We start from the raw sequence: 17,296 nt of genomic DNA on the forward strand, positions 1-17,296 counted from the left end.
TCTTGCCTTCTCTTCTGGTTTAACACCTTCACCAGTTGGTTCAATGTCTGATCCATCTATAATTCCCCATAGACTATATTCACATAACACCATCTTCATATCAGCCTTCCATTGACTATAATTCTCATCATTAAGCTTGTCAAAAGTGAAACTAGTTGCCAAAGATGACTCATGTCTGCCCTCCGCCATATTTGATTTTTCGTCTATTTTTTAAGCCTTGGCCTTAGTGGCAAAATTCCAAAAACAAAAATATTCCATCTACTTTCCTTTAATCTTCTTTGCCTTTTAAAACACGCTCTGCTACCATGTTGGAAAGTAGGTGAATAAATCACACCTGATTTACATAAACTGATTTATTATTGTATTTCGTTAAGGTTAAAGTTAAAATTACTATACATATTTACAAGACCACAAAGGCCTATGTTCTAGTTAATGTATTTGGGGAAGCTAATTCATCACACCCTGTCAGCTCAAGTTCTCCTTGACAACTAACTCATTAGTAATAATAAACATTAGTCATCTTTAATGTGATAATGTCGCCACTAGATGGCGCCACCCTAGGGTTAATGATTATGAGGTCATAGCAAAGGAATGATTAATCAATTAATAAATTACTATTTTCAACAGACCACTATCATACATCGTATTTGAGCCCTAAATATCGTACAAATACGATAGTAATCGTATGCGTTTGGCCACGCTGCCTTCCGGTACCTCAATGGGTTTTGCTATGTACGGCAGGTCACCAAGCGGTTTGCTTTGCCAGCATCAGTTAATTTTGTTTTTCCCTGGTATTATTCTGGGGTGCGTTTCGAACCTTTCCCTCGGTTGTTGCAGTCTTCCGGGGTTTGGGTGACGGTGGGAATTCCTCCTCATGGGGTTCCGGAGTGTTGTTGGATATAGTCAGTGCAACAGGGGCCTTCCGTGACCAATTTCTTTTGGCTCGTTGGCTGGGTTACCCTGTGGTTGTAAAGTGTCGTCGCGCCTATCCTGAGGTGCAAGCATATTTGACCCGTTACTTACCTCGCGACCATTTTATTTTTTTGTAGAATTTTACGGGGGATTACCTGTGGCTCGTCGGTTATCTGATGCTTTCCTTAATGCCTATTTGATTTCTCACCAGCGGCAACTTTTCCTTCTTTGGGCGGTGTCCGAGTTATCTTCCAGTTTCTGCACAGACTCCTCCCAAAAATATCACGGAGTGTCCTTAACAGACACCCTGGAGTGGTCCACCCACATCAACCGTGTCATTGCCCAAGCCGCTAGGGCCTTGGGTTTCATCCGCCAACATTTGTTCCGCTGCTCCTTTGCGACGAAGTCGTTAAGAGTTAAAACCTACGTCCTTCCGATACTGGAGTACTGTTCGGCCGTCTGGTCCCCATCAACTGCAAGTGGCGTACACGCGGTTGACAATATCCAGCGGCGTGCCCTTCGCTTCGCGACCAGCGTTGGATTCGCGTGGAGTACGTCGATGACAAACGTGCTCAAAAACCACAAATAGGACACCTTAGCTTAAACGTCTCATTATCGTAAATATGGTAGTTCATCACTTCTGTGATGCCCTCGCCCCCCTCTCGGTGGTCCTGTCTGACTGGCGTCTCCCCCCAAGAGGGAATCTGTGATTTGGGTCGCCTCTATGACCTTTCCGAGCTTCAGACTTGCCGTCCGCAGACATTCATTTCTCCCCTCCTCCATACAAGAGTGGAATTCCATTCCGGAGTACCTAAAGGACATTCCCGGTCGTGCTCAGTTCCGGAAGGCCCTTGCTACGTACTTGGACCTGTATGATTAGCACTCCTGATTGTCTCGACGTGATGGGGTTTTAAACCTTTTTTCGGGCTTTAATCGAAATAAAGAATAGGTGCAGGTTGAGAATGTCAATTTAAAATTAGCCATGGTCGGCATTTCCAGGCCTAGTATTTAGTAGGCAGTGCTTGTAGGGTACATGGCGACAACTATAATTTTGCTAATATTATTTAAATGGCACCAATTTCAAATTACAGATATAACATATTGAATTTCATTTATACTAAAAACTGTTAAACATTTTTGTAAAACAAAAAAGTCCATAAGTTCGGTTTTTAAACCAAATTTAATAAGCATTAAAAATCTTTACATTGGTAGTTCTTTTCTTTAATCAATAAGGTAAAATTATATTTTTAGGTTAAAGATAATCTTTTAAATTATAACCCATCACAAACAATTGTTTACCTCATGGAAATATCTAATATTTAAATACCATATTATTAACATGTAAAACCAATTGTTTAATTATTTAAATTGCCATTAGGATATTTCGAGTTTGGTGAAACACTCCAAATGGTGGTTTCTGAAATTTGGTAGGCATTTATTTCTTTGGATTTTTATATTCACTTTAGGTTACCTATAATTATTTTGTTCAAAAATTTCAAACATGGCCAAAATACTCCCTCAATATTTTTCAATTTTACAGACAACTTTGAGAGACAGGTCTAACATGCAAGATTGTGGTTTGTATTTAGACATATAAATAGTTCACGTTCAACACTTCTAAGCAAGTTGAGGTTTGAGAAGGCTATAGTTTCTTATTCACCTCGGGTTTGACAAAATTTAAATCATTCTAAGAAGTCAATACAGCGCAAATCTGAGCAAGTACTTAACTCATCTAGCGCCAGACAGCAGTACTCAACATTTGCAGTTTCACCTTAATCTGTGAAATTTTTTTAAGAAACATTTTCAACACACTTCTACACATTTTTTAATCGGTAATGCTGTTAACTTTAATATCATTTCACTAGTTTGGAATTCGGGTTTCATTGTTCAGCCCATTTGCTTGGACTTACAATAAATGTTAAACATAATTTTAAATTAATTTACACTATGGTTGTTTAAAATTTGCAAAAATTAGTCATTTATTTCAATAGATAATTGGGCACTTATACTAAATTACTAATCAAAAATTTAGAGCTATCCAATTCATTAATATTCCTTATTGATCAATATAATTATAAAATTTATACTTATGTTAAATTATTTATAGCTTCAAATAGCTCTAAGCTCAGTTTATATTTGGTTGATTTTTCATCATCAATAAAACTAACAACATGTCCGATAAGAGTTTTAGTTGATTCCAAGGTACTATTACAGTTTTTCAGTAATCCAGAATTCTGTAAAGAAAGTATTGCAAATAGCTAAATGTTTCTAGAAAAAATAATTTAAGAATTCTTAGAATAGTGTTCTTCTACTACTCATATGTAGAACACCCACATTTAACACCTTACAAAAACCAAATGCCAATTTTTATACACCATACCAACACTGATGTATACCTAGAGTCGGGAAAAACTGAGTAAATTTGTGCGAGTGATTTTCCGCCCACTCTTTTCTCAGTCCGCTCCCTAATAAAAAAACTCAATTTGTAATAATGGAGTTTTCACTTTTTCTTCGCTTGCTGAGTGAGCGATCTTGGGGAAAAGAGTGAAGGTCAGATCTTTCATTCTTATTAATTTCTAAAACCATAAAAAGATAGCGGGAAATTTAAATTTAATTTAATGACTTTACTGGAGAGCGTGTTGCAAAGGAGGCTAAAATATACTTGTTGGACCGAAGTAAAATTTCCCACCTTAAATTTCAAGTTTCCCACCAAGAACAAGAGTGAAAGCCGTGACCTTAACTAATCTCACTCCTCGGTGAGTGACGAAAAACGAAAGTTGGAAGGAGTTAAGTTTTTAAGTTAGTTCAACTCTCACTCTTGAGTGAGAGTGAATCTCTAAAAATCACTAGCGATTTTGCCCATGTCTGTGTATACCATTTTTATGTTCCAAAGACATTACTTACCAATCAAAAATTACATTTTGCTTTAACCAAAACCAATTAATATTGTTTAGCCTTACAGTATTAATATTTTAAACATGATATTCTCAGTGGCAGCGCCAGGAATTTTCACCAGGGTAGGCAAACCAAATAAATGCACCCCCCCCCCCTTTTTTCAACGAAATGCTTGAATAAAAAATAGGGATTAAAACCTTTTAATATACTTGGTTCCTGGAATAAATTTTACAAAGAAAGACTCAAATATCACTTTTTCATTATACATTTTATATAAGGAATTAATGAGATTCGCCTATTGCCTCTTTTAGCGAATTTTATCTCTTGGGAGAATTTTGAGGCCCTTTCTAGATCAATTTATAGGATGATTTGGGGCCCCCTTGAAATTTGAAGGTAGGCAGTGGCCTACCCCCTAGCGCCGCCACTGGATATTCTAGATCTAAAAATTAGTTTTACACCTTAAATGTTAAGTGGTAACAGTGAATTGTTGGGCTATTTCATAACTTGCTATAGTTGGGATTGGCAGTGACAAAGTTGGAACAGACTTCAAAATTTATGTTCCATATAGAATGTAATTTAATTTTTGTTTAATTTTGAACAAAGAATGAAAACTTACTTTAAACTATAGATTTTTTACAATATTTTACCGAGGTTTGTTAATTTAACAATTATTTTTAATGAGCCATCATAAAATCTACTTGTTAACAATTCGTAGCCTTTTAGATAATTTAAGATAGCCTGGTCCATTAACCACTAGAGATGACAACTCAAGCAACACAATTGTCATACTACACGATTGTTTATTTTTCTATCGCAACACAGAACCACCCTACAAAGACATAAATGTAATGGCAATACTCACCAAAGTTTGCATCCAAGAAGACAGTCTAGGAGGTAAGTCCGCTAATTTCACAGTAGTATCTTTAGATGTTAATACAAATTTTGACAATCTTTGTCCACTCAAAATTAGAAGTTGGTAAGCCAAAGATGTAGTATCAACAACAAAACCCATGGCCTAAAAAATAGTATCCAAAATGAAAAATAAAAGAATAATAAATAAATAAATAATAAATACAATTAAAATAAAGATTCTACAGCAAAAATCACATTGTTTCACAAAAATATGGTAGCATTTCACTCACCTCTTCTGCGATTCTGTCGTGTCCAGACGAATACAGTTCACAAACATAATGACTCATAAGTTCATCTGAATTTACACCCCAAATTTTTGCTTGCTTCATTACCAAACTAATCCATTTACTGGCTTCAAGTTGAGGACTTTGATTTGGAGTAGAAGAATTAGGTGTCATGGAGCCTATAGTACTAGTTTTTGAATTTGGTGGTAAAATGTCTGGAATTCTATTTACAACTCCTACAGCAACACGTTTCAAAAACTCTGTTCTTGCATTTAGAATAGCAGTTGAAGGCATGATAGAACTTAATTCAATTTCTTTGTTGAGATCTCCAAATAGCAAACCTCGACTCTAAAAATAAAAAATAAATCATAATTACGTACTAGTAACCAGGGTTAAATTAGAACCAGGAAAAACAATCCATAAAGGTGGGTTCACACAGGCAGTGCTTTCCTGGTTTTCTCTATTTTCTTATTTTCTCATTTTAGTGCGGCCAGTAAACCTTTTTTTGGTTATGCCATCACATGATAGACGGAATAATTCATAAGACAACTTTTAAAGACTTTCAAAATCGCTCCTTATATCTTGTGACCGAGTATAATGTTCGCTGATTGGTCGAGCTCAAAGTTATGGATATCGTTTTCATTCATATTTACCCATGTCTTATCATTTGGAGTTAGTTATTTGCCATTAAGTTTAATTGTCACAAGATTTAATTGTTTAGTGTATTAATAGTCTTGAGCTTACCGGGGGCTATTTCTTTGCTCTAATTTTTTGGTGTTTAATTGAAATTTTCACTTGCTGCCTTTATTAAATTTGTTTCAGATAGTTAGCGGAGTATTTGGCTTTACTTTTTTTTAATAAATTATTTTTCTTTTCGTGGAAATGCTTAGGTTTTTCTGTGGCTTGGCGATTTTTAAGCCTAACTTTCAGCCCTAAATTTATTGAAGTTACTTGACTTCTGAAATTATTTGCGTGCCTCGAACCATCATGAAAGTGATGTTATGAAGCTCTCGTACCATCAGGACGTTGCTGTACTTGGTCAGGAAATTTGAGACATCCAGGCGGATTTTAATGTGTTGGAAAGTAGGCGGATAAATCAAACATGATTGCTAGCAACAGGTCTATTATTATTTATTCCGTTAAAGTAAAAGCTTAAAATATCATACATTACATGTTGAATTAGTAGTGACCACTTAGGCCTATATTATACATATTAGATAATTGGGGCAGCTCATCCTACACATGCAATCATCTCAAGTGCAACTGACAGCCTACAACATTAGTCAATGTGTCATTAGTTAATATAGAATGTCACCACCCTAGGGTTCATTCTGGTTAAGATTAAAGGTCAATAAACTCAAAGGTCAGGGTAAGTACTAATTAACAAATTAACAGATTAATATACTATTTCTAACATCATAATAGTCTATAACGCATTGGTCAAGCCTATCTTTGATTACGGTAGCGTCCTGTACTCCAGCGCCCCTAAAGGTAGCTTGGATAAATTTGAGATTATCATGTATATATTAAGATAGCACTAATGTTTCTGTGAAAGAAAACACTATTGTGTTTCAAAAGCTAATCAAACTTCAACATCATCATTCATCAATACTAATAAATATATTTTATTTTATTTTTACACAAGATAGATAACAAAGTTACCATTGGAGTGTACCACTGCTACAGCTAGGACTTAAATAATCAGTATTTACCAAGTTTTCAGTGGAGTGTACCACTGCTACTGCTAGGACTCGTAAATTCATAACAAAAAAGGGAGCGTCCATTAATTACGCGAGGCAATTTTGGTGATTGTTCGACACCCCTTCCCCCTTGGTAAGATGTCGTGAGATTTGGCTCAACCCCCCCCCCCCCCTAATCCCTTACCAAAAAATAAGTTGGCTTAGGACAACTTGTATTTCAACTTGGTTTTCAGTTTGTATTTGGAACAAATGCCTACTTAAAAATAACTTAAATCCTCTTTATTAATCAACTTATTTCCAACTAAACCAGAATCAACATTTACATTTAACTACATAAAAGCAACTTAAATCCTACTAGGGAAACATCTAAAAACCAACTTAAAAATATTGTTATTTCCTGACTACTAAAAACCAACTAATTATAAACTTAGCAAAAGCAGTATTTTCCTACGAACTGAATAACAACTTATTACCCCTTTAATAGTAACTTGAAATATGCTGACAACTTGAGCCTACTTAATACCAACTCAATATCAACTAATAATGTGTATACAAACTAAATACCAACTGAAATCCAACTTATTTTTTGGTAAGGGATATCACGTGAGATTTTGCTCAACCCCCCTAATATCACGTAGGATTTTTTCAAAATGCCTATTTTTAGTGTAAATACATTAATCTGTTTGATTGCGTTGGATTTATTTAAAAAAACAGAATTTGCTTAATTATTTATATTTAAGACAAGTTAAGACTAGTATTTTAGACAGAACGTAGTCTAGAATCACAGTGAGAAAATCGAACAATAAAATACTTAAATTTTAAGTATTAAGGAACTACTAAAATTCGTAAAATAATATTCATTCTAATTCAGTCCACGGGGACTCATGTGTGGTCTCAAGAGTGACTACTGGAACCAACATGTCCATGTGATTTTCAGTAAGATCATCTGCGCCTTCAACCTCGCTCTGATTTAGCCACTTTAAAGCGTTGTCGCTTGCACACAGAAGCTCAGTAACTCGGCGTGTGACAATCCGTGAAGGTCACACTTTGCGCGCTGGTACAAGTGGTGCTTTGTGGACGGCACGCCGGTTCTCTGCAGCCCTTGTGATAGATGAAAAATAGATACCGCATGTACTGCAGCATCTCAGATCACCACGTACACTAGGGCAATAGAGGTCATAGGGCATGTTGATGAAGGTGTGCAACGGTTGAATTACTTAATTTAACCCAGTTTTATCCCAATTTTACACTTTTTCTTTTGGAAAAAATTCATGATATTTGCCGAAACCCCCCCCCCTCTCCTCCACGTGAGATTGGGTGAGATTCAGCACGATCTCCTCCCCCCCCCTCCCCTTAACGCCTCATGTAATTTATGGACGCTCCCAATGCTTAGACAAAAAACTACCATAAAAGTATTGGATTCGGCTACGGAGCCGGATCCTGGAGCCGGTTTAAAACACTTGGAGCCGGAGCTGCGGCTCCAGATCCGGCTCTGGCCTTCACCGGAACTGGAGCCATGCGGAGCACTACTTTAAGCCATCGTCGACATAGATAAACAGAAAAGGTTAGCGGCTTGCTCCAAATGGCGAATTTTTTTATTTGAACAATATTTATCCAAAAGCATAAGTCAGTAAAATTATCTTAGTTACACTACACATTCAACGTAAAATATCCATTGTTTAAATGAATAAAAAATAGACATAGTTTATAAATATATAAAAATTTTCGTTTCCAACTTCACTATTTCAAAGGATATGTTTAGGAAAAAATGTTGGGTCCTGAACAAAAGTGATAAGAATAAAAAATCTTGCATATATTTTACTAATAAGATAAGCGAATTCAAGTTTTATCCAAATGAATAATATTTTAAAATAAAAATTGTCTTTAAACAAAATGTCGATATTTTGTTTAGTTCGTCTTATGAATAATTGCAATTTATTCATTTCTACAACTCTATCCTTAAAGAAGTTCATTAAAAAACTATAAATATTTTAGGATAATGGATATTCGATTCCGAGCACTAACTACAAAAGTCATTACCCTTACCAAAAAATAAGTTGGATTTCAGTTTATATTTAGTTTGTATACACATTATTAGTTGATATTAACTTAGTATTAAGTAGGCTCAAGTTGTCAGCATATTTCAAGTTACTAGTTGAAGGGGTAATATTCAGTTGGTAGGAAAATACTTCTTTTTCTAAGTTTGTAATTAGTTGGTTTTTAGTAGTCAGGAAGTTACATATTATTTTTAAGTTGGTTTTAAGTAGTTAAATGTAAATGTTGATTCTGGTTTAGTTGGAAATAAGTTGATTAATAAAGACGATTTAGTAGGCATTTGTCCCAAATACAAACTGAAAACCAAGTTGAAATACAAGTTGTCGTAAGTGGTTTTTAGCCAACTTATATTTTGGTGAGGGTATAACTAGTCAAATATACTATTTTCGAGTCATGTGATGGGCAATTTTTTACTTAGTTTTAGATGTGTGATGTTTGGTTATCCTTATACAATGAGCTTTTACAATATCGAGTATGATTTTTGGTTATCCTTATACAATGAGCTTTAACAATGATTAATAGTTGACACCAATTTGAACTCTATATTTAAATCAAGAGCCCAAAATACCATACATATAAAAATATCCTTAAATATTTCCAGTAATAACTTACTTCTTTATCAAAAAAATTTGACAATGGTCGAGTATTTTTGAGCTCAAATGTGACAATGAAAAGCAAAGCTCTTGCCAGAGAAAAGTGATAGTTAACAGAACTATAATGTGAAGGGTCCATATCTGATGCTCTCACCACAAGACCTGGTTTGTTTCCTCCTGAGTAAGTTCGTGTTCTAATTGCTTTTGGTTTTTCAGCAGCTGTTTGACGCCACAGGTCATCAGGAGGATAAGGTGTCAATGATTCTTCTTCTTCAGCGCGACCAATTTTGTCCTATAAGAGTTTTATATTCATTCAATGAACGTTTTATTTTCCAAAAAGTAATTTATGACAGCAGCTGCCTAAAACACCGTTCAGTTTTCTGAATCAGTTTAGCTGTCACAACCAAGATTAAAACTTTTTATCATATCACATTCAATTAATAATGGTAAAAACGAAATAAACAACCAAACCTCTAAGAAGTAAATTAAGAAACTGCAGCAGACTTCGAGAAAAGGTTCTATATGATTTGAGCTCATCAACAAATCCTAAAAAAAGTGTTAGTTAGATGTTAATAAACTATGACTTGCAGCGCTACACGTAATGATCATCATCTGGTGTTTATGGATTTTGACACCATTAGCTATTTTGAAAAAAGTTACAATAAAATTTGGGAAGAAAAATACCTGTTTGCAAAGTCTATCTTTTGGAGTTTTTCCAACCTTTAAAAAAAATTAATAACATAAGAGTTTTAGCACACCACAAAAATTTGTACACGCAAACAGGAAAATTTTCTGATATTTGTTTAAAAAATTTCAAACCTAACTAAACATTGTACAACACTGATACCAAAAACAACAAAGTCAGTTCTTTGAATTGAAATATTACCAATAACATCTTGATAATTACAATATCCTTGATCAATAACATAAATAAATGGTATAGAGACGATTTTAATGCAAAATAAGAGAGTTTAGTTCAGATTGTTGTTTCAAAAAGTCAGAAGAATATAGAATATGTTGTATATGTAACAAAATTTTTTCATACTACAACCATTTGGGAATATTTGAATTGGGATTGTAACTTCCACAGTACAATTTTTTTTATCATTATCTTACTTTGTCAATTAGTTGGGCTAATGCCACAAATCGAGGACAGATTGTCTTCCACATCATGCATGCAACTCCTTTAATAAAAAAAAAGTATTAATTAGTACAGTTTTAAAAATAAAATAAGTAAAATGATGTCTGACCATTTCTGAGAGTAGAGCTTTTAATAGCATTTAAATGGTGTTGAGCAGATTTAAGTTTCTCAATTTTATCTGGTTTTTTATTCCATGATATAATATATTCCCAACTTGTATTAGCTAAAATTGCATCTGAATCACAAGAACGTGGAAATCTTTTGCTGACTTCTCTCAAAAGACCTAAAAATTTGGTCAAAGACATGTTAAGGAAAAGTCCATAAAAAGAATGATAATATTTTATGAAATCCTTTTCAGTTTGCAATCTGATTTACAAAATTAGACAAAATAAAATACATTTTAAGAATCTTCGTGTAACTACTAATATTCAATTAAAATGTGATAAAATATCTAGTTTTACAGTTCTTAATAATAGAATTTTGCCCTTCTTGATAATATAATCAAGATGTGGTTTCCATATTTTAAAAGACAATGATTTCTATTTAAATTAACTCTTAATTAAATATAGAAACTATTTTATACTTTATGTTACGGGCCTCCTTGTAAATCAGGCATGTCCTGAAGGTGAAACCCAATAAAAGCATTTTTATTATTATTATTATTATTATGTTAATTTGCTGTCAAGGATGACACCACGGTATTTAACCTCGGTGCTTTCCACTAGGTTAGTTCCAAATAAGGAAATGCCATTGAACGATCCCTGGATCATTTTACGAGTAAATGGGATGAGGACAGTCTTGCTAGGATTAACTGTGAGGTTGACCCCCTTGCACCAGCACTCGACTGATGCCAGAGTCTTCCTCACTACATCCTTAACTGTCGTTGAGAATTCCCGTGATAATTCACCACCAGGAACCACAGAATGGGAGAGAGAACCCCCCCCCCCAGCGGGCAGCCATGGCTGGTGGAGACCATAAGGGAGTCACTGAGCAGGGAGGACATCACTTTCCAGTCAGTGAACATGGGTTTGATCCAAAGACACAAGTGTGTCATTGATACAAATCCTCTTAGCAGCCTTCATAATGACTGTGCTAGAGACCTTATCAAAGGCCCCTTCGATATGAAGAAAAACCGCTAACGCTAGCTATTTCCTTGTAATAAATTGCCTTTTTGAGGCAGTTGCTTATTCCATGAAAGGTGGTCTCAGTAGGCCTGCCTTTCTGGTAAGCAAACTGTGCAGAGGAGAGAGGATTTTTAGAGATAACCTCCTTTCTAATATATTTGTCCACCAACTTTTCCAAAGTTAATCAATATTTTTATTAATTTTATTATATATTATCAAGATTTATGACTTCTTAAAAATTTGATCAAATTTAGTTCATTCTATCAATTTGATAAACACAAATTATTTTTATCACACTAAGATTATTTTATCAATAAAATCCATTTTTATTTATTTTCTATCAAATAATTTGCATTTTTAACCATTTTCATCAAATTGAATTTTTTTTTTTGTCAATTTTGATCAATTTTTTCTTATTTTTTGCCATTTAAAAAATTTTTAACCCCCAAGTTTGAACAAAATCGGTGTGTTACTTTATGACACTCATCATTTTCACTTTCTCCAATAGAACATTGGGGTAAAACGGGGTTTCATCTGTGATTTCAAACTCTTCCATCCCGAAGCCAAATAATACACGAACGCTATGTCGATAAAATGAACTCAAAAACAGAACATGTAGACGATGAAGCAGACGGCGGAATGATAGTTTTGTGCGAAGGCGCAGAACATAAGTTTTTAGTCAGTCAGTTGAAAACGAAACCTATACCACAAACTAAACATATATCATTAGAAAGATGTGCCCTTGAGGCATTAGAAATGGGGTTTGATTTAATTTTAAAAGTTGGACATCCTGACCACATGTCATAAATAATATATCCCACCCCAAATTGTTTTTTAAATTTGTGCAAATGTACACAAAACTAAAAACGGAAATTTTATTCAAGACCAATTTTGGATTCTGGACCTACAAATCTATAAACCCTCAACGTTTCAAGTAGATATCGCAAATGGTTCAAGAGTTATTAGAGCTTATGTCCAGGGGTACCGTTTTCCAAGATATCACTTTCAGAATCCGAGTGCTTCGGCAAAAATTCTTATATTGACCCAAAAATTCATTCATGTATTAGACCTATGAACACGTACAAAAAATTGTTAGATTCCGAGAACCTTGGTGGCATGCCTAGGTGAAACTATATGGATCGCCCCAGATCTCCAACGAACCTTGTGACACACTCTTACACAGTCTGTCATTAACATGGCTGCATGGAAATATTGTGTGGGATGTTTATATGTGACTGCAAGAACGAGCAGCAGGCCGATTGGGTCCTGTAGTTCAGGAAGGTTTGTTTGTCGCACTTAATGTCTCGGTGACCTGTAGTGTTTCGGGAAAACTGTCAACTTCCCACGTGCAATATTTCCTAAACAAAATTGTCCTAAAAAGTGTAAACTATGACTTTCTATTGATTTTGGACTCTTGGTCAGGACAGATAAACCAATCCATATACAATAAACGCTTCGGTGTAAACTGAAATCCAAAATATGAGTTAAAGATAATCCCAGAAAAGACAACATCTATTTGTCAGCCACTAGACACCACTTTTCACAGGCAATTGAAATATTTTGGGAAAGAAATTTTTTCAACAGTGACCCAGAATTTTTCAAATGAAAACCCAGTAGATGAGATCACTTCGAGAAATAATATAATTAGACTTCACTCACTGCTTAGTAACCAATTTTCGGCACCTATTTTTAAACCTATTTTTTTCTCCGTTGAAGAGGCTAGTTTTACTTTTGAAAACAATGATTCGCCTTCCTGTGAGCAACCCCTTTGTTTAAATTGTCAATTTTTAAAATGTGCCCTTTGTAGGCAAATTTAGTTTCACCTGTTTCTATTACGACTATTGATATTCATTTTTAAAATTTTGTTCTGTTGATGTATATAATCTAATTTTCCTTTGCATTTATTAACATTTACTATATTGTATTCGCAACCAGTTTTTCCGCATCAGTAACATTAAAACTTTGACTTGTACTAGAAATCTGATTTCCTTGATGCCCTTTGAAATTTCTACACTTTTGCAGTGTAATTCTATTTCTCTGATTATTCTGATTTGGTTGAACAGACATAAGTCCGGTCTGCATATCAGTTATCTCTTCCTCTTGGTGTACTAGTTTCTGTCTTTCATATTCCTCTGTAAGAAGATTTTTGTCTTTGTCTGAAGTAAATTTTGTATCATTGAGTTGATAAGCTCTTTGAATCGTGTTTTCATACTGAGCAGGTAACCTACAAATCATCTGGTATGCTATCTCATCTGCAACTTAAGTACGTCCAGCTAATTGCAATTGTTCCGCTGTAGCACTGATTCTCCCAAGATGCTTTCATGTGCATTATATTTCAGACCTTGAAAATTCGAACGTAACGACGATGTTTGTGCTCTTGACTTTGGTACATAAAGGTCTTTAAGGGCGTTCCATACCTCTATGGGTGTTTTGTGAAATATATAACCTAATTTCTAAAAGACTTTGCCATAGCGCACCTTGTTGACCTGTTTTAAATACTTACCACAAGGCGGCGTCTATGATGATGTAATAATGATGACGTCATTAATCAGTTAGTTAACAGCTGATCTCTCTCCCCCACTTCTAACTCAGAATGGCGTGGGCGCAGTTGTAATCTCTTGTGATTTTGTATAATAATATTATTCCTTTTATATTTTTGATTAAAATCAGTTATGATAATCTTTATTGACATTTTTTCTCCACCCACAAACTCACATGTTTCTTATTGCGACACTAAATTCTTATGTTGGTCATCTACTGCCAGAGCTAATCTTGATAAAGCTTTGTTTTCTTGTTTCATTTCGCTCTTTCACTTTAGAATCTGCTTCTTAATCTGTTTCATCTATGATCCCCCATAGACCAAAATCTAGTAGGGCCATTTCCAGTTTACATAGAAAATTATCTTCCCAGGGATGTCAATGAATTGTTCTGTTTATCCATTTTGTAACTTCTATCTGTTTGGTTCATGTCCATTCTGCCCTTTTACTAATCTAAGCCTAACTCAAACCTTGCCAAATAAACATCTTTCTCAGTCTAGTTATTCCGTATAAACCACGTTTTCTGCTATCAATTGTTAGATATAATGTGTATTGGCCAGGTGATTTAAAACTATGTCATATAAAACTCAATTTATTAAGTAGTTATAAAGCTTAGTATCATTTCTTATGACCAAAAAAACTCACACACATGAACAGAGATACACAAAAAAAATTATGATGAGGGTATTTTTTATTTTGGCCGCAAATGAGTATTTGTTTAATTTAATTTTTTTAATTTAAAACATTCTCATTTTCATTCAATTTTATATTAATTTTGGTTGTGCCTAATAGATTTTGTCACGTAGATGCCGAGGGTAATTTTTATTTTGGCCGCAAATGATTATTTAATTTTTTAATTTTAAATTTCTAATTTTTGGGCCTTTTCACGTGTTTCGTTGTATTTATTTCCGTCGTGTGTTCGCCGACACCACAGTTTCGGTGGCCTGATGAATTCCACGTGATATTCCCTTTTTTATCAAATCTATTACAGTTTTTGTTCAATTTATAGGTGTTTTCTATTTTTGGGTCGCTTTTTTTCTGGTCGAGATTAAAAGTATATACTTGATGCGTAAGGCTTGGTACTGTCCTCTAGGTCGCGTTATAGATGGCCCATCGCTTTTTTTAGTATGGGGTTGGGGAGGCGCTGCGCTCCCCCAGCGCTTGAGCGAAGTGAGTGCGCGGCGCCGTCAGCCGCCAATACGGGGAATCTCAAGCGCCAATACGGGGAATCTCAAAGTGCGTCAGGCGCCAATACGGGGAGTTTAGTATTAGAAAAACATTACTAAACTCCTAAAATGACGCCTTTTTTAAAAGTTAAGTTGATTAAAAAATTATCATTTGCGGCCGCAAAAAAATTGGTTTAGTAATCTACGCGTCAAGTGCTACATTCTCCGCCACAAAAAATACAAAAACACGGTAATTCCCTAAAATTACTAAATTTTTAAAATTAAGTTAATTAATTAAATTATCATTTGCGGCCCAAAAAATTGTTTCGTAATCTACGCGTCAAGTGCTTCATTCTCCGCCACAAAAAAATAGAAAAACACGGTAATTCCCTAAAATTACTAAATTTTTAAAATTAAGTTAATTAATTTAATTATCATTTGCAGCCCAAAAAAAGTTTCGTAATCTACGCGTCAAGTGCTACATTCTCCACCAAAAAAAACGAAATTACATGAGGCCGCTGTAGTGCAATTTTGCCCAAATTAATAATCAGGCAATAGACGCTTGTGAAAATGTTGCTGATAAAGAAATAACATACCAATTGATATCATCTTTGCCCAAAGTATATGAACCTTTAGTTCAATGGAGTACAACCGATTTTGTACCCGAAAATATTAAGACAAAATTTATTGGGGAATATAGTCGTCAATTTGAGAAAAATAGAGGCATAAAACTTATTAAGAATTTTACCCCAACTCGACTTGTAGCCAACTTAGTCAGTGGCAGCCATATTTGTTAGTAGGCCAAATGGCCAAAACCCCTTGTCTTATCAGGCCTAACTCCCAAGGGCACAGGTGGTGGCGCCAGTGTGGGAGTTAATATAAAAGGAGGTAGGAGAGAGGCATTAAGGGCATTCAAGCAGAACTGTAGAGTCAGTGGTTAGAAGCAGTCAGGAAATAGTATGGGAGTGGTTAACTCCCAGCTAGCCCACTAGTCAGTTGTAGTTGGTCCCCCAGTGGCTGCTTGGTTGCATTCTCTTCCCTTGGTGGGAATATCTAAGAAATACTAGTATCTCATTATAATAGAATAATTATTGTATAGTTCGCTCTAAGGCCTCCGAAGGCACGTTACCCAACCGTCAAGAGTAAGAGTGGCTATAGACTATCCGATTAAAAATTAATTAAAACTTGAAACTGGACTTATTAAATGTTTATACTGCCAATCTTCATACGACCCTAACTGTCTCCATGGCAAATTAATATGCAGATAACAATGCACTCACTTATCGCAACCGAAATCTTAATGAACTTATTTTAAATGCTGATCTCGTTCTTAATAACCAATATAATAATCTGAACTTGAAAGGACTATGTTTAAATAGTGAAAAATCCAAATTTATGCTCTTTCCTCCTACTTGTGAAATAGCCAATAGTGATGATCATTTAAATTCAATCTTTAATGTCATTATTGAACGTACCTCTTCAATGGTGAAAACCTCAAATGGGTCACCCATATCAACTATTTAGTAAAAAAGCTTAAGAATAAAGGCGGGTTTATAACCCTTACCAAAAAATAAGTTGGATTTTAGTTGGTATTTAGTTCCAAATACCAACTTAAAGTATTTCCTAGACCACTTATTTTTTGGTAAGGGAAGCGAGTGAAAAGCCCAAGCTTTTTGTAGAACTTTAAACATTTTCGTCTGCGTAGGCTCTCGCGTAAGTGTGGGGGATTAATGGCAATTATTAAATAATCTAGACATCTTGAAATTAAATATAATTGAGTTTAATTAAGACCAAAATTGAGAATATCAAAATATACATCTCTCTCTCTCAAAAAGGACATGACACAACGAACAAAGTTTTAGTTTTGGTTTGCAGACGAAATTTGTCTGCTTTATTGTGTAATGGGGGGAACTTGGCACCCGAATGTAAAACCCATTTTCCCAGATGGCGCCACACGACTGGTTTTGGCGGGAATAATCCACTTTAAGAAGGAGCTGCTTTGCCCTGTGAGATTCATTCCTGACCTGGAGTTTGAGC

At 34.8% G+C, this 17,296-nt stretch overlaps 1 protein-coding gene across 2 annotated transcripts in view; it reads right to left on the reverse strand.

The window, feature by feature from the left end:
• Nucleotides 1-2,123: 2,123 nt before the first annotated feature.
• The window catches only part of Rab3-GAP (Rab3 GTPase activating protein), a 98,467-nt gene continuing 83,294 nt past the window's right edge, over nt 2,124-17,296 (reverse strand). For both annotated transcript variants that reach the window (XM_090171740.1, XM_090171739.1), the window contains 8 exons: nt 10,542-10,715; nt 10,408-10,475; nt 9,976-10,011; nt 9,763-9,837; nt 9,311-9,583; nt 4,950-5,291; nt 4,670-4,822; nt 2,124-3,146 (listed from right to left, as the gene is read on the reverse strand). In XM_090171740.1, coding sequence (XP_090027866.1) covers nt 3,000-3,146; nt 4,670-4,822; nt 4,950-5,291; nt 9,311-9,583; nt 9,763-9,837; nt 9,976-10,011; nt 10,408-10,475; nt 10,542-10,715 — 1,268 coding nt within the window. In that variant the 3' untranslated portion in view covers nt 2,124-2,999. The remainder of the gene's footprint in view (nt 3,147-4,669; nt 4,823-4,949; nt 5,292-9,310; nt 9,584-9,762; nt 9,838-9,975; nt 10,012-10,407; nt 10,476-10,541; nt 10,716-17,296) is intronic.

This window comes from Leiobunum rupestre, chromosome 4, assembly GCF_980474605.1.
Source record: "Leiobunum rupestre chromosome 4, qqLeiRupe1.1.hap1, whole genome shotgun sequence".
Lineage (NCBI taxonomy): Eukaryota > Metazoa > Arthropoda > Arachnida > Opiliones > Sclerosomatidae > Leiobunum > Leiobunum rupestre.